At 44.3% G+C, this 23,653-nt stretch overlaps 1 protein-coding gene across 1 annotated transcript in view; it reads left to right on the plus strand.

Annotated features, from left to right (window-relative positions):
- Positions 1–2,939, plus strand: part of LOC132223041 (zinc finger protein ZFP2-like) — a 67,000-nt gene extending 64,061 nt beyond the window's left edge. Inside the window, exons 3-4 of the mRNA XM_059678420.1 lie at positions 1,435–1,782; positions 2,034–2,939. Of these exons, the coding sequence (XP_059534403.1) occupies positions 1,435–1,782; positions 2,034–2,939 (1,254 nt within the window). The remainder of the gene's footprint in view (positions 1–1,434; positions 1,783–2,033) is intronic.
- Positions 2,940–23,653: the final 20,714 nt, after the last annotated feature.

Raw genomic sequence — 23,653 nt, forward strand, 5'->3', positions numbered from 1 at the left:
ACAGGGTGAACATGTAGGATGGTTTTAGTGGAGGCCTGGCCCAGCTGAGTGGAAACCAGGAGAACGTGTGACACAAGGGCTCTTTTCAAATTATACCAGGAATCAGCTAGATTTCATCACTGCTCAGATGGAGGTGCTACTGCCTACACCTCATTTTTACCTTTCCTTTTAACTACATTACACTTTCTGACATGTCCTTTCACATATGACTTCCTAGCATTCAGTCATGTTCACTTCTGTGGCATTTTTCTATCACCTGCTCCTCTGCACTGTTGCCTCTGCAGTATTCATCAACTTTGACCTGCACATGTGTTAGGAGGTGCACATACATACTTAAGTAGTCCTCAAAAAACAGCTACTCGTTTATTGAATTTTTTTTTTGAATGAGATATAAACAAAATTCTGCAAAGCTAGTCTATGTCACCTGCAGACAAGCCCTACTAAGCACTGTTAGCGTAAGGAAGGGCTGGAAGTCTTACCTCTCTTCCATGTGGTGTTTGCCATCTTTGTGTCATATTCCTGGTGTGGTCTTTCTTCCTTTATGATCTTCCCTGGCCCAGAACTTCGCTGAAGCCTGTTATAAACCTTCATGAACATCTCTTTTCAGAAAATTGCATGAAGCCGAGGTGTCCTGGCCAAAACACTTTTGTAATACAACTTCCCTCTGTCACCAAAATCAACATTCATTTCCTCACCCTTTTTCTGTTTTCAGATTGTTGGCATAAAAAGGATGATGAGGAGACCTGGGCTTCTCAGCATGTATATATAGAAGGAGAGTCACAGGTCAGGGATTCTAAGACAGCTCCAGCACCCCAGAAGAACCATCCTTGTAAGCAGTGTTTCTCGGTGTTAAAAGATATTTTGCACCTGAATGAGTTACAAGCAGCACACTTGGAACATAAAGGCTTCATAAGTGAGGCATTTGTGAGAGACGTCTGTTCCAATGAAAACACTCACCAGCAACAGAGGCATGCCAGGGAAAAGATATCCTGGAAAGAAGTGACGGATAAGGCCTCATTTGCGACCAGTTGCAGCTTTTACTTATCAGAGCTGAGTTCAACCAACAGGGCGGTTGAGGAACATTTTCAAACTTCCTCAGAGCTTCTCCAGCACCAGGCAACTCATAACACTGAGGAGCTACACTGTGGCAGTGAGATTTCACAGGAATTTCTCAGTGGAAAAAGTCTTCACCAGTGGAGTGAATGTGAAAACGCTGCTAGCCACAACTTGAAAGTTGTTGGATGTCAGGATGTGTGTTCTGGAGAGTGTGGCAAATGTAGGAAAAATTATGGAGGAATGTTTAACCTCATTCGACATAAAAGAGTTCACTCTGGAGGAAAGCGGTATGAGTACACAGATTGTGGGAAGTCCTTCAGTGAGAGTTCCAAGCTCATTCGACATCATAGAATTCACACTGGAGAAAAGCCTTATGAGTGTTGTGAATGTGGGAAAGCTTTTACCCGCAATAGTTCCCTTCTTATACACAAGAGAGTTCATACAGGAGAAAAACCTTATGAATGTAGTGAATGTGGGAAGACTTTTAGGCAAAATAGTCACCTCCTTATCCACAGGAGAGTTCACACTGGAGAAAAACCTTATGTGTGTCGTGAATGTGGGAAGTCTTTTAGGGATAATAGTCAGCTCCTTATCCACAAGAGAGTTCACACTGGAGAAAAACCTTATGAATGTAGTGAATGTGGAAAGACTTTCAGGCAAAATAGTCACCTCCTTATCCACAGGAGAGTTCACACTGGAGAAAAACCTTATGAATGTGGTGAATGTTGGAAGTCTTTTAGGGATAACAGTCAGCTCCTTATCCACAAGAGTGTTCACACTGGAGGAATGTGTGTAGTGTGTAGTGAATGTGGGAAAGCTTTTAACTGCAATTATTCTCTTCTTATCCACAAGAGACTTCACACTGGAGAAAAACCTTATGAATGTGGTGAATGTGGAAAGTCTTTTAGGGTTAGTAGGCTGCTCCTTATGCACAAAAGAGTTCACTCTGGAGAAAAACCTTATGAATGTAATGAATGGGAAAGTCTTTTAGGCAAAATAGTCACCTCCTTATCCACAAGAGAGTTCATGCTGGAGAAATACCTTATGAATGTGGTGAATGTGGGAAGTCTTTTAGGGATAATACGCAGCTCCTTATCCACAAGAGAGTTCACACTGGAGAAAAACCTTATGTGTGTCGTGAATGTGGGAAGTCTTTTAGGCAAAATACTCAGCTCCTTATCCACAAGAGAGTTCACACTGGAGAAAAACCTTATGAATGTAGTGAATGTGGGAAGACTTTCAGGCAAAATAGTCACCTCCTTATCCACAGGAGAGTTCACACTGGAGAAAAACCTTATGAATGTGGTGAATGTTGGAAGTCTTTTCGGGATAATAGTCATCTCCTTATCCACAAGAGAGTTCACACTGGAGAAAAGCCTCATGTGTGTCGTGAATGTGGGAAAGCTTTTAACTGCAATTATTCTCTTCTTATCCACAAGAGACTTCACACTGGAGAAAAACCTTATGAATGTGGTGAATGTGGAAAGTCTTTTAGGGTTAGTAGGCTGCTCCTTATCCACAAGAGAGTTCACACTGGAGAAAAACCTTATGAATGTAGTGAATGCGGAAAGTCTTTTAGGCAAAATAGTCACCTTATCCACAAGAGAGTTCACACTGGAGAAAAACCTTATGAATGTGGTGAATGTGGGAAGTCTTTTAGGGATAATACGCAACTCCTTATCCACAAAAGAGTTCACACTGGAGAAAAACCTTATGTGTGTCGTGAATGTGGGAAGTCCTTTGGCCAAAATAGTCAGCTCCTTATCCACAAGCATGTTCACACTGGGGAAAAGCCTTATGAGTGTACAGATTGTGGGAAATCTTTTAGCCGAAAATATGGGCTCATGAGACACCTGACCGTTCACACAAGGGAAAAGCCTTAAATGTAAGGGGAATGTTTCCTTAATCTTACTCAGCATAACAACCATGAACGAGACTCTATGGTACACAGTTGCCGTAATATGATCCCTTTTTATCAGGACAGACTCTCTGCTAGATTCCTCCTCAGTTTCAGGTACAAGTGAGGCTTTAAGGAGCTACTTGAAGTTGCCATTCTGCCCAGGCCTCCTATCCGATTGATGTCACTATGTGTGATTGTGGCTGAAGTGATTTCACCTCTACTACCTGGCTCAACTGAACAGTGTGAATCAGTCACAATCACACTGTGCTTTTTTTGCTTGAATCAATTCTAAATATTCTGACCTCTTGGCAGGATCTTCATTCCTTTCTGTCTGACTAGGGAATGGGCCTTGTCCAGTGTTTTTCCAGAATAGCCATTCTCAGAAAAGAAGTGATACCTCTTGCAGGTAGTTGTGGTTCTCACATTATGCTGTGATGATTGTCTTAGGTTCTATTTCACCTACCTGAACATCACTGGTTATGAAATATGATATTTCGGTAACATTCTTTTTCCTGTTGTACCTTTAATTGTGATGATTCTATTCACTGCCTGCAATGTTTTGGAAGCACTGTTGTGATCTGTCACCATGTAGATGTGAAGCAATATTGTGTGGATGTCAAACCTTCATTGCTTTGGGAAGGAGACCATGATGGCAGAAAATCATTTTTCATCCAAAACTGGCTTATTTTGCATTGCTTCCTAAGGTGTTGAAAGAAAGACTGCATACCTTTGTGGTCTTAATTTATATCCTGGTACCTTGGTTATGCGTGCAGTCAATGGTCACCCAGAAGATGAGACCTTTGCCGTCATTCTGTGAGCAATATGAATTATGTTCTTTGTTCACAGTTTGTATTACTTCATTCTTGTCAATGTTTAGGGGAACTCCTCTGCACATACTACAAAGAAGCCAAGTGCCATGAAGTTCAAAATTTCATCGTCTTGTGACTTTTATTGTAAGTCTCTGAGGTTAACCTACCATTGACACAGAAACACTGTATTCATAGTGATGAGAAAGACTGCAGTAAATTATATGCAAATTGTCTCTTCTGACAATGAATCCACAAATGTTCCTGGGCCTGTCTCTTGTGTGACCTTTTTGTACACACATTCTCAGCACATCCAAAAGTGTTTCCTGTAGCTGAAGTCATTGGCAGGTAAAATAATTGAATGGATTTGTGGATTCCCCTGGTCCCTGTAAGGTGTTCACCACAAAGTCATTTCTCAATATGTAAGAACTCAAAGCTAAAGGAAGGATAATCCTGTAATCAGTCCCAGGATGTCTTTTTTCACCAGTCAGCATTGTTGTTGATTCCATGGCAGCAGTCTTCACTGCCTGCCAATATTTGCTGCCACTGAGGCAATGATGTTTCTCCCAGGATATAGAAACTGACGTGCAAGAAAGTGCACTAACTCTGTGAAGCCATCACACGTGAAATAATCTCTGTAACTATATATAAGATGTGGCAAAAGTAGGCTTTTAGTTGTGAGTACACAAAACACAGCTCTTGTTCTTTAAAACATATTTTTAAAAATAGCTTTGTTTTATTTTGCTTAGATAGAGAGGAAGGCATGGGGGGAGAGAGATAAACATCCATGAGCTTTCTCCCACACACCCCTTAATGAGGACCCAGTTGTGTCTGCGGACTGACCTAGAGTTCAACCAGGAACCTTTTAGTTCACTGGATGACACCCATCCAACTGTGGCACAAGGTGAAAGCAGAGTTTATTCCTGTATTTTTTATTCGTTAGTTATTATTTTCCATACAACAACTCTAAATCTACATTTCCCACACTCTTCATTTTCCTCCTGCCCTTTTATAATCCCTCTTTCCGGCTTTCCCATTGTTTCATGCAATCATTACTTTTCCATCATTTACATTAGATTAGTTTATATTCTTCATAGTTTAGTATGTGCGATATAGTGTGTACTTTTTAACAAGCACCGTTGTTCATAATGCTACACAGATATATTTTAACAATATAGTTTATTTCTTATCAGAGAGGAAGGTGGGGGGGGGAGGGAAAGAGAGGGAAAGAGATAGACATCAATGATGCGAGAGAATCATTGATCAGGTGCCTCCTGTTTGCTCCATACTGGGGATCAAGGCTTCAACCCAGGCATGTGCCCTTGACTGGAATTGGACTTTGGATCCTTCAGTTCACAGGCCGATGCTCGTCTATCCACTGAGCCAAACCAGCCTGGGCTACACAGATATTTTGAGATTCAACACAAATGCTATGTGAATATTGAATTTGTTTTGTTTCTGATTAGTATTGCATTCTATGAATCACTACTTCAGCTATTGATCTGCCTATGAAATTGGTTATTTCCAGGTTTGGGGTATCCTATCTAATAATAGACAACCATGGTAATTGACTGTACCTTTGCTACACCTCCCATTGGCTAATCAGAGCGATATGCAAATTAACCACCAACATAATGGCAGCTAATTTGCATACTGTAGGCAGGGAGGGACAGTGGGTGCCACCATCCCCGCCCCCAAGTGAGGCCACACGTGGTGTGTGGCTCAGGCGAGGCACGGCGATCATGGGGTAACCACCCTGCGTGTGGTCCCAGCCGGCCCAGGGCTCAGGAGGTGCAAGGCAGACCTCCTGATCCTTTCCCTCAGCAGGCAGGTTCCAATCAATCTTCAGTTTCTACTGAAAGGAATGTGGTGCCTCCATGGGTAGCCTCCCAGGATTCGGACTCGCAGGCTCTGGAGTGGAGACTTCAACAAGGACTTCAGCAACTGCTCAGGGGAAAAACCACCACCTCCCTACTCCACAGCTGCTTCTGTGTCTGCAAGAAACTGTGCATGCTCCTCCCTGTGACATGGGCAGGGCCAGAGGCTGAGTTGAGTGGTTCCACACTAACGATAGCAGCTGGACCAGTGCAGGGTTGGAGGGCGGGAGGGCGGCGAAGGAGCAAGGAAGAAGCCCTGGTTCCCTGCTCCTCCTCCCAAAGGCATGGCCCTTGCTGCTGTTATGATAAAAGGAGTTATGTTTTTCTAACTCTGTCTGGGTAAAGGAAACAAGTGTCTGCTGACTTCTGATCTTACTCTCAGACCTGCCAGTTAATCCCTCTGGATGCAGCATATCCAACCTCCAAAGGATCCGAGGGGCAGGATCACCCTCCGTTCCATAGCTGAGGAAACTGACCAATAAACACATGTGTCTCATTCCTCAGTGTCAAATCCCACAGAAATCTCTGGGTAATGACTCAGATTCTATATCTAAGGGTATATTTTCTTCTGCTTTCATGTTTAATTCAGCCCCAGGAATCAAATAATACAATAAAGAATAAAATGTGTTCAGAGGGCTCAACATTGTACTCCCAGGGCCTTTGGTCCTGCACAAAACACAGAGCTCAGTCATCCTTAGATGAAAGGAAAGGAAAGAGAAATGTGAAAGGTTTCCAAGCTCAGTTAGAGAGACATCTGATAACCACATATTAAGGACACAACATTAACTTAGGGGTGGAAAGGACACAAGTGAAATAGGAGATGGAGCCATTTGGAGTGAGCAGGCCAGCAGGGAGGCAGTTGGGGGCAAGCAGGCCAGCAGGAGGCGGCAGTTAGGGGTGAGCAGGCTGGTAGGGGCGGGGGGGTAGAGGGGGTGAGGACACTGGTACAGGGGGCAGTTGGAGGTGATCAGGCTGGCAGGGAGTAATTTGGGGGCAAGTAGGCTGTCAGTGGGGGGGGGGGGAGTTGGGGACAAGCAGGCTGGCAGGCAGAGTGGTAAGGGGCAATCAGGCAGGCAAGCAGGTGAGTGGTTAGAAGCCAGCAGTCCCAGATTGTCAGAGGGATGTCCGACCACCAGTTTAGGCCTGATCCCTGTAAACCGGCAGGAGGACATCCTTCCATGGGTCCCAGATTGGAGAGTGTGCAGGCCAGGCTGAGGGACAACCCGCCCACCAAGAGCACAAAGTTTTGTGCACCAGGCCTCTAGTTATAAATAAATCTGTTTGGAATATTTTCATTCAGGTACCTTTACAGATATCCATTCAACTAAAACTGTTGCAGTATAGGTGAATGTTTCACATTTTAACATATGCAGAACTGTGATTTAAAATTGTCATGCACTTTGCCTTCCCACCCATGCCCAGTGTATAAAAATTCCAGTTTTTGTACAACCCTGCAAGGACATGCAATGGTTAATCTTTTCAAATAGTAGGTCTGAAGATGGCGGCGTAGGTTAACGCAGGAGATCGCTGCCTCGAACAACCACTTCAGAGATATAACTACAGGACAGAACGGACATCATCCAAAACCACAGGAAGGCTGGCTGAGTGGAAATTCTACAACTAGGAGGAAAGAGAATATCATACCCAGACTCAGAGGAGGCGCAGTGCTGAAGTGAAATACTCAGGTGCGGAGTGCGCGTGAGGAGCAGGCTGGTGGCGGAGGGCGCGGTTGTTGTTTTCAATCGGGAGGGAGTTTCAGACTCTGAGCTCCAGATCCGGGCGAGTCTCTGGGGAGCAAGACTCAAACGGGAGAAGCGGGACTGTCTGGCTTCGGTCAGAACTCGAAGGCAGCTTTCTCTCCAAGGTTTGCAGCCATTGCTGGGACTCTGAGAGGCAGAGCCCCTGGGGAAGGAACTGAGAGCAGCCATAACTGCTCGCTCCGGCCCGCCCTGTAGATCCCCTGGGACCCGCCCCGCCCAAGCCCTGCGCAGAACCATTTGCCGGATAGCCTCAGGCAAAGGCTAGATTAGCACCGCCTTAGAGATCCAGCACAGAAGCCCTCCCACTGCAGACCCAGCGGACTCTCATAGCCAGTTAGCCTGGAGGCCAACTCACCCCCGGTATTGCCGACATCAATCAAGGCTTAAAGGCAACAAGACTGCACACAAAGACCACTAGGGGGTGTACCAAGAAAGCATAAAAAATGCGGAGACAAAGAAACAGGACAAAACTGTCAATGGAGGATATTGAGTTCAGAACCACACTTTTAAGGTCTCTTAAGAACTGTCTAGAAGCTGCCGATAAACTTAGTAAGGCCCTCGAAAAGACTGGTGAGACCGCCGATAAATGTTGTGAGATCCTCAAGAAATCTAATGAGACCCTCGATGTTATATTGGGGAACCAACTAGAAATTAAGCATACACGGACTGAAATACGAATATTATACAGACTCCCGACAGCAGACCAGAGGAGCGCAAGAATCAAGTCAATGATTTGAAATGCGAGGAAGCAAAAAACACCCAATGGGAAAAGCAAAATGAAAAAAGAATCCAAAAATGCGAGGATAGTGTAAGGAGCCTCTGGGACAGCTTCAAGCGTACCAACATCAGAATTATAGGGGTGCCAGAAGATGAGAGAGACCAAGATATTGAAAACCTATTTGAAGAAATAATGACAGAAAACTTCCCCCACCTGGTGAAAGAAATGGACTTACAGGTCCAAGAAGCACGGAGAACCCCAAACAAAAGGAATCCAAAGAGGACCACACCAAGACACATCATAATTAAAATGCCAAGAGCAAAAGACAAAGAGAGAATCTTAAAAGCAGCAAGAGAAAGAAACCCAGCTACCTACAAGGGAATTCCCATACGACTGTCAGCTGATTTCTCAACAGAAACTTTGCAGGCCAGAAGGGAATGGCAAGAAATATTCAAAGTGATGAATACCAAGAACCTACAACCACGATTACTTTATCCAGCAAAGCTATCATTCAGAATTGAAGGTCAGATAAAGAGCTTCACAGATAAGGAAAAGCTAAAGGAGTTCATCACCACCAAACCAGGATTATATGAAATGGTGAAAGGTATCCTTTAAGAAGAGGAAGAGGAAGAAAAAGGTAAAGATACAAATTATGAACAACAAATATGCATCTATCAACAAGTGAATCTAAGAATCAAGTGAATAAATAATCTGATGAACAGAATGAACTGGTGATTATAATAGAATCAGGAACATAGAAAGGGAATGGACTGACTATTCTTGGGGGGGAAAGGGGTGTGGGAGATGTGGGAAGAGACTGGACAAAAATCGTGCACCTATGGATGAGGACAGTGGGTGGGGAGTGAGGGCGGAGGGTGGGGCGGGAACCGAGAGGAGGGGAGTTATGGGGGAGGGGGGAAAGAGGAACAAATGTAATAATCTGAACAATAAAGATTAAAAAATTAAAAAAAAATAGTAGGTCTGGAATTGTCTATATATGAACTTGCTTTTGCTTTCATTACATTTCCTAAGAATTTTTGATGGTGAAAAGTTTTTCATACATTTATTTTCGTTGTCTTTATCTCCTTTGTTAAGATGATGGCTCAGAAATTTGCCTATTTTTAAAATAAATTATTATTTTAACCAATATGAGGACAATTGACAATCTAAGATATATATTTGACTTTCACTGATTCCTCAATAACTGAATGACTTCTTCCTGTATGGAACTATGGGTTTTGAATATTGTCAGCAAAATGTTATTCTCAATTTTTAACTTATGTACAATTTGAATCCACATGTACCATATACTTACAGGTTTTATATGCATTGTTAACATTCTCCACCACTCCTTTCTAAGTATAAGCATTCAGCAATACATTAAGTGAAGTCTAGGTTTGTAATCTTTGTTAACTTCCCTCATGTAAATCCTTTCATTGTGGTTAGTTTCAAACTGCCAAAATGATGGTACTGAACAAGGATATGATAAGATATTTCAGTAGCAAATCATCATATTTTATTTCCAACATATTGATAAGGTAGCAATCGGTATCCTCAAGAACATCTACACTAATAAAAGACAAAGATGTTAATTGACTGTACATTCACTACACCCACCAGCCAATCAGAATGACTACATGGAAATTAACCCTACCAAGATAGCAGTTAATTTGCATATACCGGCTGGGAGCGAAGACTGCAGACAATGTAGAAGGAAGTGAAGCACTGCAGAAGAGAGCAAAGTAGAGGCAGTGGAGACAGTAACAGAGCCAAGCGGCGGAGGCCCCAGGGAAACAAGGCGGGAGTGAAGCCTGCCTCAGTGGGTTTCGGTCCCTTCTCTTCTTCGCTCCAGCCGCAGGAAGCCCTATTCTTGCAGGAATCTTCCTGCAATGGGCCTCTAGTCTATATATATATATAAGCCTAGTATGCAAGTTGTCCCCACAGGAGTTTGACTGGGTGATTGATCACTCAATATGACATGCGCTGATCACCAAGGGGTGGCGTGGAATGAAGAAAGGCCCTGCTCACAGCCAAAAGGAAGGGCCCGGCTGGCAGCCGGAAGGCCCTGATCAGCCCTAATTACTGGCCAGGTATGGGGACACTACTCGTGCATACATTTTGTGCACCAGATTTACAGTTTATAATAAAATAGTAAAAGAGAATAGAGAAAGCAAGATGGCGGCGTAGGTTAACGCAGGAGATCGCTGCCTCGAACAACCACTTCAGAGATATAACTACAGGACAGAACGGACATCATCCAAAACCACAGGAAGGCTGGCTGAGTGGAAATTCTACAACTAGGAGGAAAGAGAATATCATACCCAGACTCAGAGGAGGCGCAGTGCTGAAGTGAAATACTCAGGTGCGGAGTGCGCGTGAGGAGCAGGCTGGTGGCGGAGGGCGCGGTTGTTGTTTTCAATCGGGAGGGAGTTTCAGACTCTGAGCTCCAGATCCGGGCTAGTCTCTGGGGAGCAAGACTCAAACGGGAGAAGCGGGACTGTCTGGCTTCGGTCGGAACTCGAAGGCAGCTTTCTCTCCGAGGTTTGCAGCCATTGCTGGGACTCTGAGAGGCAGAGCCCCTGGGGAAGGAACTGAGAGCAGCCATAACTGCTCGCTCCGGCCCGCCCTGTAGATCCCCTGGGACCCGCCCCGCCCAAGCCCTGCGCAGAACCATTTGCCGGATAGCCTCAGGCAAAGGCTAGATTAGCACCGCCTTAGAGATCCAGCACAGAAGCCCTCCCACTGCAGACCCAGCGGACTCTCATAGCCAGTTAGCCTGGAGGCCAACTCACCCCCGGTATTGCCGACATCAATCAAGGCTTAAAGGCAACAAGACTGCACACAAAGACCACTAGGGGGTGTACCAAGAAAGCATAAAAAATGCGGAGACAAAGAAACAGGACAAAACTGTCAATGAAGGATATTGAGTTCAGAACCACACTTTTAAGGTCTCTTAAGAACTGTCTAGAGGCTGCCGATAAACTTAGTAAGGCCCTCGAAAAGACTGGTGAGACCGCCGATAAATGTTGTGAGATCCTCAAGAAATCTAATGAGACCCTCGATATTATATTGGGGAACCAACTAGAAATTAAGCATACACGGACTGAAATAACGAATATTATACAGACTCCCGACAGCAGACCAGAGGAGCGCAAGAATCAAGTCAATGATTTGAAATGCGAGGAAGCAAAAAACACCCAATGGGAAAAGCAAAATGAAAAAAGAATCCAAAAATGCGAGGATAGTGTAAGGAGCCTCTGGGACAGCTTCAAGCGTACCAACATCAGAATTATAGGGGTGCCAGAAGATGAGAGAGACCAAGATATTGAAAACCTATTTGAAGAAATAATGACAGAAAACTTCCCCCACCTGGTGAAAGAAATGGACTTACAGGTCCAAGAAGCACGGAGAACCCCAAACAAAAGGAATCCAAAGAGGACCACACCAAGACACATCATAATTAAAATGCCAAGAGCAAAAGACAAAGAGAGAATCTTAAAAGCAGCAAGAGAAAGAAACCCAGCTACCTACAAGGGAATACCCATACGACTGTCAGCTGATTTCTCAACAGAAACTTTGCAGGCCAGAAGGGAATGGCAAGAAATATTCAAAGTGATGAATACCAAGAACCTACAACCACGATTACTTTATCCAGCAAAGCTATCATTCAGAATTGAAGGTCAGATAAAGAGCTTCACAGATAAGGAAAAGCTAAAGGAGTTCATCACCACCAAACCAGGATTATATGAAATGCTGAAAGGTATCCTTTAAGAAGAGGAAGAGGAAGAAAAAGGTAAAGATACAAATTATGAACAACAAATATGCATCTATCAACAAGTGAATCTAAGAATCAAGTGAATAAATAATCTGATGAACAGAATGAACTGGTGATTATAATAGAATCAGGAACATAGAAAGGGAATGGACTGACTATTCTTGGGGGGGAAAGGGGTGTGGTAGATTCGGGAAGAGACTAGACAAAAATCGTGCACCTATGGATGAGGACAGTGGGTGGGGAGTGAGGGCGGAGGGTGGGGCGGGAACTGAGAGGAGGGGAGTTATGGGGGGGGAAAAAGAGGAACAAATGTAATAATCTGAACAATAAAGATTAAAAAAAATAAATAAATAAAATAAAATAGTAAAAGAATTGGGAAATGGCAAGTTTTAAATATTTCTTTAAGGTTTTGTTTACATCTTATTGATTTTAAAAATACATTTCAAAATGTTTTTATTGATTTCAGAGAGGTTTGAGAGAGGGAGAGAGAGATAGAAACATCAATGATGAAAGAGAATCATCGATATGCTGCCTCCCACAGGCCACCTACTGGGGTGGAACCCACAGTTTAGCATGTGCTTTGACCAGGAAGCTGACGATAGTCACTGTGGTTGGTTTCGACAACCACGATCAGAAAGTGGGGTCATGGCTGAACTGTGGGCCCTGTGGACGGACTTCTCTGCAGGAGGCTTCACAGTTTACCTTGATCCTCAGGCTACCTTCCTTTGGGTACCTCTGTACCAGAGGAATTTTCCATAACTGAATGCAAATAAAAAGTCCAGTGTCTGACACTTTGCTTAAAGGTGTATCTGTAAGGTACTTTAGTATACTCACCACAATGATAGCACCCCAGAAGAAAATGACATACACAGAGGCCGTATTGATGATAAGCATCCACAGAATTTCAGAGGATATGCCCAAAATTCACAACAATGGGAAAGGATATGGAATAAAAGCGATAAAATTTGAGATACCGAGGAGCCTCGGACATTCACAATAACTCAAGCTCAATAAATCATCTCTAGAAAGCCAAAATAAGCCTCCAAGATGCCCCTATTGGATTCCTGTGTTTTAAGGAAGACTGCAATACCTGGCCAGATAATGCAGTGGTTAGAGCTTTGCCTCCAGGAACCAATTGCCTCTGGTTCCATTACGGTCAAGGGCAAAGACCTCAGTTGCAGGTTTAATACCAGGGCCATGTCAGGGCACATAAGGGAGGCAAGCCATTGATGTGTCTCTCTCTCACGGCATTCCTATGAATTCCATGGCAGTAGTCTTCACTGCTTGCCAACATTTTCTGCCACTGAGGCAAAGCTGTTCCTCCCAGGAAATGAGCACTGATATGCAAGAAAGCGCACGTTTCTAAAGTGTGTTATTTTCTGAGCCTTTACCTAGAGATAAAGCTGTGAAACACCACAGGTGAAATAATTTTATCTGTCACTATATTGAAGGTGTGGCATAAGTGAACTTTCAGTTATGAGTACAGAAACCGCAGCACTTCTGCTTTTAAATAATACCTTTATTTTATATTTTTAGGAAAAGAGGAGGGAAAGGGAGACAGATAGATAAAAATACATAAGCTGCCTCCTGCACACTGCCTACTGGGGCCACAGGTGTGGCTGTGCACCGACCTGGAATTGAACCAGGACGTGTCAGTGCACTGGAAGATACCCACCCAGCTGAGGTGTGTCTGTGCACAATATTAATTATAGTCTCTGGTCACATTATTATTACATAATTCTCAACAATGTTTAGGGGAATTGTTCCCCACATACACTAAAGGAGCCATGTCCTGTGATGTATGAAATTTCATACACTGGTGTCAGTCTTTATATCTATTATTTTAATTGATTTCAGAGAGGTAGAGAGAGGGAGAGAGAGATAGAAACATTAATGATGAGAGAGAATCATTGATTGGCTGCCTCCTGCATGCCCCCTACTGGGGATCAAACCTGCAATCCGGGTGTGTGCCCCTGACCAGAATTGAACCTGGGACCCTTCATTCTGCAGGTTGATGCTCTATCAACTGGGCTCTGGTGTCATTTTTTGTATGACTCTGAGGTTTAAATGTTACCACCCGTACGACAGAAACACTGCATTCATAGTGAGTGTGAAAGATTGCAGTGAATTAGATGAAAAGTGCCTCTTCACTTTGGTGTTGTTGAATCAAATCAATCTTAACACTATTCTTTTTAAAATGTTTTTATTGCTTTTTTAGAGAGTAAGGGAGATGGAGAAACATCAGTGATGAGAGAGAATCATTGATCAGTTGCCTCATGCATGCCCCCTGCCGGGATGAGCTCTCCAACCTGGGCATGTGCCTGACCTGGAATCAAACCAGTGATCTCATGGTTCATAGGTCCACGTCCAAGCACTGAACCATGCCATGGGGCAAACTATTCTTTTCATTATTGATTATTGACTCCATTACAGATGTTCCCAATTTTCCCCGTCTCCATCCTCTTTGCCTCCCTCTACCCTGCCCCCACTGCTTCTAGGCCCTCACCACATTATTGTCTCTGTCCTTGGGCTATGCATATGTGATTATACTTTAAAAATATAGTTTTATTGATTTTAGAGAGAGGGAGGGAGGAGAGATAAAAACATCTATGATGAGAGAGAATCACTGATTAGTTGCCTCCTGCACGTACCTCTCCCCTAACTGAGAATTGAACCTACAGCCCATGTATGTTACCTGACCAGGAATAGAACCATGACCTCCTGTTCATAGGTTGCCGATCAACCATTGAGTCACACCAGCTGCGCTATATTATTTAAAAATAAAAAAAACCAATGTATTCATTGTTGCTAGTTTACAGATGTCTCCCATTTTCCCCTGTGCATATATTCTTTGGGGGATCTCTCCCAGTCCTCCCCACGCCCCGGTCCTGCGAGATCTGCCCGTCTGTTCCAGTTAACCAGGCCTCTGGTCCCATCTTGTCCTTCCCCAGGACCACTTGCTGAACCACATCACCTTTATTCACTAGTGTCCTTGGCCTGGATGCTAGCCCTCCCCTTGGCTTTGGAGAAAACTACATTACCCAGAAAGGAATGGGCCCACGTGGGCGGAGCTAACAGGTGTTTTTGGAGTCAGTGCATCCGGTTAGGGCGGGACTTCCACATTCCTCCTCCTGGTGGGCATTTTGACCTCTTCAGTTCAAGGACTCACAGGCTTCAGCTCACTGGATGTGAGTAGGAGGAGGCCTAGGAGGCAGAGTCCTTGCTGTGCGGGGTGTGTCTGAGGCTGGTTGAGCACCAACAGGCCGGGAGTGGGGCCTCCGTGCCTCCGGGACTCCTCTCTGCCCACAGCGTTCCCGCAGCCTGACCCCGTTTAAACCCCCAGCCTTGGGGACCGGCGCCTCTCAGGTCCTGCCGCCCAGGAAGCCTCATCCAGAACAGTGAGTCTCTCCTGGGTGACACAGGGTGTGATGGGGGATGAGGGCTACAGGCTGCAGTGCCACCTTCTAAGAACACGGTGGTGGGGCTGAGGCAGGAGGATTAGGAAACCCGGGCCTGTTTTGGGTCTAAAGGCAACAAAGAGATGAGGTGTGGTTTTGCACGAGGAGTTTTACTTTCACTCTCAGAACCCTGGGAGCATAGATGGTTGTGAAAAAAGGAGGGACATTTTGTGGGGTAAGATTCTAACTTTTCCTGACATTGCTCAGAGGAAGGACAGACTAGAAGACAGAGGACAGGAAGGTGACGTCCTGTCAATGGTCAGGTAACTGGCAAGAGTGAGCACTGAGGACTGAGCCCTGAGATAACACCGGCATCTGGAGGGCACCTGGCCTGTGGGCTGGGCAAGGGCACTGAGCAGCCTGAGCCCATAGATCCCGGCGGTGTTTGCCAGGCTCTCAACAGACCATTTTCTTTACAAGAATTCCTACAAATGCAGAATGAGTTGGGTGTACCGGACGGTGAAGATAATTTCAGGGCTTCACAGTCTTGTGGCCTCTGAGATAGTTGTGTCCTGGGGCTGTCCCGCTGCTCTTGTATCCCTTGGACCTGGGGACTGTGACAGACACTAAGCCCAGACTCCTAAGGTCATGCCTAGGGCTTCCTGTAGTGACCTTGTATTTAGCAACCAGTGTAATGAGTGGTAGGTCCTGCAGGGCATTGGTTACAGATTGTGCAAAGGCTTGTAGGGAAGAGTGAGCTTATTTACGAACCGGCAGATACTTAAATATATATATGTGTGTGTGTGTGTGTGTGTGTGTGTGTGTGTGTGTGTGTGTAAATTTTAGATATAGAAAGGAAGGGAGAGGGAGAGGGACAGAGAAACGCTGATAAGCAAGAAACAAGCATTGGTTACAGCCTGCACAACCCCTATTGTGGATCTAGCCTCCTACCAAGGCATGTGACTTCACCAGTGCATGGGTCTATACCAGTGTTGGCGAACCTTTTGAGCTCAGCATGTCAGCATTTTGAAAAACCCTAACTTAACTCTGCTGCTGTGTCACATATAGAAATTTTTTGGTATTTGCAACCATAGTAAAACAAAGGTTTATACTTTTGATATTTTATATATTTAACTGCCATTTAACAAAGAAAAATCAACCAAAAAAAATGAGTTCGCGTGTTATCTCTGACACACGTGTCATAGGTTCGCCATCACTGGTCTGTACTCAACCAACTGAGACACAACAGCCAGGACTGTAGATCACTTGAATATAGGAGCCCTGGCCGGTTTAGCTCAGTGGATGGAACATCGGCCTGTGGACTGAAGGCTCCCAGGTTCAGTTCTGGTCAAGGGCACATGCCCAGGTTGCAGGCTTGATCCCCAGTATAGAGCATGCAGGAGGCAGCCAATCAGTGATTCTCTCTCATCATTGATGTTTCTATCTCTCGCTCCCTCTCCCTCTCTGAAATCAATAAAAATATATTTTAAAAAATATATAGGAAATCATGGTCAGGTTGGTACCAGTAGTAGTAGCTCAGAAGGGACAGTGTGAGCCTGAGGTCTAGGTTTCCTGCTGGGGCCACTGTTGAATGTGGGTATCACAACACAGCAGAGAGATAGAAGTTGTCATGTAGAGTGTGGGGGAGAGGTAATCATTTTGCAGTGGCCACGGCCTTTAAAAGATGAGAGGACCTCATATTATTTAGAGGGTGAAGAGTTATTCCAACAAAGTGAGACTAGGGCTGGTACATATTAACTTCTCTAAACACTCACCAGGATTTTGTTATGACCTTTGGTGTGGCCTGGTTTTGGCGAGTTGCAGAGTCTTGTGGATTAGCTTAGAGGCTTGAGTGGTCATCTGTGAAACTCACTGGGCATGGTCAGAACACCATTGGGTGTTGGACTTGAGTTGCGGTTAAGTGAGAGATGTTGGCAAGCATTCTCTGGAAAACAAATGCTGAGTTAACTCAGATGCCAAGGAGAGCACTGTGGGAGCTTGGGCTGAGGGAGTGCAGGTGTAAACCACGTATGGAAAAGAGTGATGTGCACCTGAAGAGGGAATGTGAATTGATGGCCACAGCCCCCTGACATTGACATAAGAGTGAATGACGAGAGAGTCCATTTCTGGTGGTGTCTGGATGATCCAGTACAGTGACTTTTAGTGATTGCTTGTAAAGAGGGGTGTTTTGGTGCTACATTCTAGGTACAGAGCTTTGTTGCCATTTAACTAACCATCTGTCTTTTGTTGTTGAGGGTGACACACAGATTGATAGGCATGAGCTAGCGTACACCAGTATTATAGAGGCTTCAAAATCTCCACTGGAATGGGTAAGGGAGAAAGGTAAGGGGTAAGAGATTATGGATGTGGTGAACTATAATTTTGGAAAAAAGTGATTTGGAAGTAATTTGTCCTCACCACAGTAAATTTGCATTACCTTTGAAGTTGTGCTTCTGAGAATGAAGCTGTGTGAGGGAAGTGTTGTTCAAAGAACTCTGTGCAACAGGTAGTGCAAAGCCATGGCCTCAATACCTTGGGATTGGAGTCAAGAGGGTGCAGTGTGATGCCATGTATTTGGTGTCTTTGAGAAACAATATCAGGGGATTGCCTGACAAGACCAGTATCATATCACTCACACTATCTTTATGGCCAGCATCTCTCTTTAACGTATGGTTTTGACACCCACTCTGCTGGTGTACACAGGAGTCCATAGCTCAGGTGTCTTACCTGCCTTTATTATAGTGGGAAGACAAAATGTCAGTAGGAATATAAGAAGAGAGTTGCTTTCATGGGACGAAGGCCTGGTATTTTCTCTGATGTGTGGAGTGGACAGAGCAGATGGATGTGGAGGGTGGGGAGTATGACAGATAAGAATCTTAGGAGTGAAGCTGATCTTGGACTGTACTGTCCCCATTATGACGGGATATGAACTTTGAGGACGTGGCCATTGTCTATAAAAGATAAGGTAACTGGCAAGAGTGTGCACTGAGGACTGAGTCTTGAAGTAATGTGATCATCCCCTGGACACATGGGCCTATTGACTGGGAGACGGTACTGAGCAGTCTGAGCCCATGGGTCCTGGGGTTGGTGGCTAGAGTCTCAGCAGATCTTTCTCTGAACACAGATTCCTGCAAATGCAAGGTGGTTTAAGGATGCTGTTTTATGGAACTGATATCAGGGCCTCACACTCTTACAACTTCTGAGATAGTGGTATCATGGGATCGTCTGGCCTCTCTTCTAGCCCTTATATCTGGGGACCTTGATAAGACACCAAGCCCAGAATTCTAAGTTAGTCTGAAATGATCCCTGTTTTGGCAAACAGTGGGATAAGATGTGAGTAGAACTTCAAGCCATAGGTTCCTTTATGTGCAAAGGCTTAGAGTGAAGACTGAGCTCATTCAGGAACCAACCGGCATCCTTTAAAAAAGTAGTTTTTATTTATTCCAGAGAGGAAGGGAGAAGGGGAAATAGAAACCAGAATGATCAGAGAGAATCATTGGTGGGCTGACTCCTGCAGGCCCCCCACTGGTGATCAAGCCCTCAAGCCTGGCATGTGCCCCTGACCCGAGTCAAACCCGAGACCCTTCAGTTCACAGACTGGTGCTCTATCCACTGAGCCAAACCACCTGGGGCTTATGTCCATTTTTTAAAATAGGAACTGGTAACAATGGGACAGTGGTGCGGTCTGGAGGAGCTTGTGCTACCTTTGGAGTCTATTCTGCAGGTGATGGGAGTAATGGAAGATTTGGACCATCAGAGGCAGGTGATGTGACCCAGGTCTCATTAGACTTCTGGTGGCTAAAGAATAACAAAGCAAATGGCTGTGAGGGAGGTGGTAAAAAGTCTAGGATGGAGGTTGCTATGGTGAGCATGATGGTTAGTGGACCATGCTGGTGACTGTGGCGGTGAAATAAGCTGTTGGATTCTGGGTTTGTGTTTTATGTGCAGCGAAGTGGATTTTCTAATTTTGAGGCTGAGAGGGAAGTAAGAGCCAGGGATGATTTGAAGGTTTGCATTTGGAGCTGCAGGTATGGAAGCACCATCAACTGAGATGCAGATATTCAGAGTAGAAGTGTAATGTTCATTGGGGATAGAAAACTTTTATTTTTTGTCTGTTTTGGTGTGCGATATTTCAGAGAGCATTTCATGAGCATCTGGTACTCTGAGGAGAAGTTCAGGTAGAAAACTACTTAAAGTCGTGGGTGTAGTGACCAGGGTAGAGTAGTAGATCATCTTTTTTAAGATTTTTTCTGTTTAATTGGAGACAAAGAGCAATTAAAAAAAGACAGGAAGGCAGCTGTTGCAACTTTACTTGTGAATCACAAACCAGGATAGTGTTGAGAGCTCTGGTGTGGTCAGTAGTCTGACTAAATTACATACGGGAATTAGTGGTCATATGTGAGACACACTGGACCTGGGAGAGAGGGCCATAGGTGATGGAACTTGAATGCTGAAGGCTGTGACTGGTGAAGGGATATCAAGTGCAGCACCAGAAGAGGTGGGCTCTGAATATCTGAGATTTGATGTGGTTCTCAATATATGAGGTTGAACGAAAAAAACAATCAGGGAAGGAGGTTTTCATAGAAGCACTAAAGGCGCCTCATTGATTGTGGATGGAAGGACTGAAGGGATCTCATTGAGTGTGGACTGAAGGACTAAAGGGCGCCTCATTGAGTGTGGACTATGTGAGTTGGTGTAGAACTTAATTTTGTTTGAATTTTCCAGGCATTAACCAAACCACACTTACTGAGTAATGAGTAGGAAGGCAGGGAGATGACTAATGGGGCTGGGACTGTGGGAGTGTAGGTGTGAGAGAGTTATGGTAGGAAGAGTGATGTGTACTTGGATAGAGCATGTGCATTCATGGCTGCATGGCCACTGAAATCAACCTAAGAGGGAGTGAAAGTGGAGTTCATTTCTGGTGATACCTCGATAATGTGATATGGTGAATTTCAGATTAATTCCTGAAAAGAGGGTAGATTACAGTGGAACTTTCTTGGTCCAGAGATTAGGTGAAATATATGTGCAACCTGCCTTTTGTTGTAGAGGAGAGTTACAGTGATCAATAGGAATGAGAGAGGCTACATCAGTGTCATCTTGGCTGGCGTTGGGAAGGGTGAAGCGTATGAAAGAAATACATTACTGAAGGGGTGAATTGGAGTATTCCAAAAGAAGATGATTAAGATAAACCGTCCAAGTCCCGACGTATTTGTGTTACCATTGGCATTATGCCTCTGGGAATGAAGCTGTGTGAGAGAAGTGTGGTGCAAAGATTTATGTGTGGCAGGAAGTGCAAAGTGATGGCTCAGCACCCTAGGATTGTTGTCAAACGGGTAAAGTGTGAGGCCAAAATGTTCACGGTCTTGGAATGAGAATCTAAGGAACAACAAGGTTATTGCCTGACAACAACCGTGTCAAATCACTCACACTCTCATTATGGACATCATCTCTCCGTACCCTATGTTCATGACTCCCACTGTATTGAAAGATGCAGTGTGGACAACATGTTTGTAGTAGAGAGCGGGTAGGATCTATATGCTCATTGCCCTTATTGTCGTGGGAAGACACTGTATCAGTAGGAATATAAGGAGTGAGTGTCTTTGGTGAAACAAAGGCCTGATATCTTCTCTGTTGTCAGAAGTCTAGGGAGCAGATGGATATGGAAGTTGTGGTGTATGATCAATGCAAAATCCTTGGACAGAAGCTGATAATGGACTAAACTGTCCCCATTATGACAGGATATGAACTTTGAGGATGTGGCCATTGCCTTCTCTCCAGAGGAGTGGGGAATCCTTGATGAGACTCAGAGACTTCTGTGCTGCAAAGTGATGCTGGAAGTATTTGCACTGTTATCATCTGTAGGTAAGACCCTCACATGCCTCCTAATTGACTGAGGTGATGGCATCTCTTCCTTTATATTCCCCCTGTATTTTTCTCTGTCCTGCAGCTAGACCTTGGGATCTGCAAATTTTCCTCAACCTCATGTGAAATGTGCTATAGATGCTAGTTCTGAGCTGTGTGGAGAGCCCTGAGAAATAAACTCCACAAACGTCTTTAACATTATTTTCCACAGAAACTTCAGGATGCCTCTGGGAGCCAGGCGTCTTACAGACAGCTTAATGGGTCCCACTTACTGTTTATCTAACTGGGAGAGTGACTATGTCTAGATCCATGGCTTCCACTTCTGCACCTTTCCTCCAGATAAAGGTTCTGGGTTACTGCCTGTGCCCAGTTATGTTCTTTACTTACATGAACCATGGGCTGTTCTTGTAAGACCCTCCTTCAATTGGTGTTTGTAATATTACCTTCCCTCAAAACTATTCCTAGTGGATTTGCTCTAAACGTGGGCTGGATGGTCACCTCTGTCATCTTTCATTAATAATTGGAATATTTCTGTTTTGTGTATTTGTAGAGAAAGTGGTACAAGAAGAACCCTGGGTTTTTTTCACAGGGTGAACATGCAGGATGGCCTTAATGGAGGCCTGGCCCAGCTGAGTGGAAATGAGCAGAACGTATGACACAGGAGCTCTTTTCAAATTATACCAGGAATCAGCTAGATTTCATCACTGCTCAGATGGAGATGCTACTGCCTACATCTTTTTTCCTTTTTTAATATATTTTATTGATTTTTTATAGAGAGGAAGGGAGAGAGATAGAGAGCCAGAAACATCGACAATAGAGAAACATCGATCAACTGCCTCCTGCACATCCCCCACCAGGGATATGCCCGCAATCCAGGTACATGCCCTTGACCAGAATCGAACCTGGGACCCCTCAGTCCGCAGGCCGACACTCTATCCACTGAGCCAAACCAGTTTCAGCTACTGCCTACATCTTATTTTTACCTTTCGTTTCAACTATATTACACTTTCTGACATGTCATTTCACATATGACTTCCTAGCATTCAGTCATGTTCACCTCTGTGGCATTTTTACATCGCCTGCCGCTCTGCACTGCTGACTCTGCAGTATTCATCAACTTTGACCTACACATGTGTTATGAGGTTTACATACATACTTAAGTAGTTCTCCAAAAACAGCTACTCGTTTATTGAATTTTTTTGGAATAAGATATAATCAAAATTCTACAGAGCTTGTGTATGTCACTTGCAGACAAGTGCTTCTAAACACTGTTAGCGTAAGGAAGGGCTGGAATTCTTACCTCTCTTCCATGTGTTGTTTGCCATCTTTGTGTCATATTCCTGGAGTGGTCTTCCTTCCTTTATGTCTTCAGAGGCCCAGAACTTCGCATAAGCCTGTTATAACGATTCCTGCACACCTCTTCTTTTCAGAAAATTGCAGGAAGCCGAGGTGTCATGGGCAACACACTTTTGTAATGAAACTTCCCTCTGTCACCAATATCAACATTCATTTCCTCACCTTTTTTCTGTTTTCAGATTGTTGGCATAAAAAGGATGATGAGGAGACCTGTGCTTCTCAGAGTATATTTATAGAAGGAGAGTCACAGGTCAGGGATTCTAAGACAGCTGCATCAACCCAGAAGAACCATCCTTGTAAGCAGTGTTTCTCGGTGTTAAAAGATATTTTGCAGCTGAATGAGTTACAAGCAGCACACTTGGAGCACAAAGGCTTCATAAGTGAGGCATTTTTGAGCAAATTCTGTTGCGGTGAAAACTGTCACCAGCAACAGAGGCATGCCAGGGGAATGATATCCGGGAAAGAAGCTACGGACAAGGCCTCATTTGTGACGAGGTGCAGCTTTTACTTATCAGAGCTGACTTCAACCAATAGGGTCTTTGAGGAACATTCCCAAACTTCCTCAGAGCTTCTTCAGCACCAGGTAACTCATAACACTGAGGAGCTACACTGTGGCAGTGAGATTTCACAGGAATTTCTCAGTGGAAAAAGTCGTCACCAGTGGGATGAATGTGAAAACGCTGCTAGCCACATGTTTAAAGTTGTTGGATGTCAGGATGTGTGTTCTGGAGAGTGTGGCAAATGTAGGAAAAATTATGGAGGAATCTTTAACCTCATTCGACATAAAAGAGTTCACTCTGGAGGAAAGCGGTATGAGTGCACAGATTGTGGGAAGTCCTTCAGTCAGAGTTCCAAGCTCATTCGACATCATAGAATTCACACTGGAGAAAAGCCTTATGAGTGTTGTGAATGTGGGAAAGCTTTTACCCGCAATAATTCCCTTCTTATCCACAAGAGAGTTCACACTGGAGAAAAACCTTATGAATGTGGTGAATGTGGGAAGTCTTTTAGGGATAATGGTCAGCTCCTTATCCATAAGAGAATTCACACTGGAGAGAAGCCCTATGTGTGCAGTGAATGTGGGAAAGCATTTAACCGCAATTATTCTCTTCTAATCCACAAGAGAGTTCACACTGGAGAAAAAC

The sequence above is a fragment of the Myotis daubentonii genome, chromosome 21, assembly GCF_963259705.1.
Source record: "Myotis daubentonii chromosome 21, mMyoDau2.1, whole genome shotgun sequence".
Classification (NCBI taxonomy): Eukaryota; Metazoa; Chordata; class Mammalia; order Chiroptera; family Vespertilionidae; genus Myotis; species Myotis daubentonii.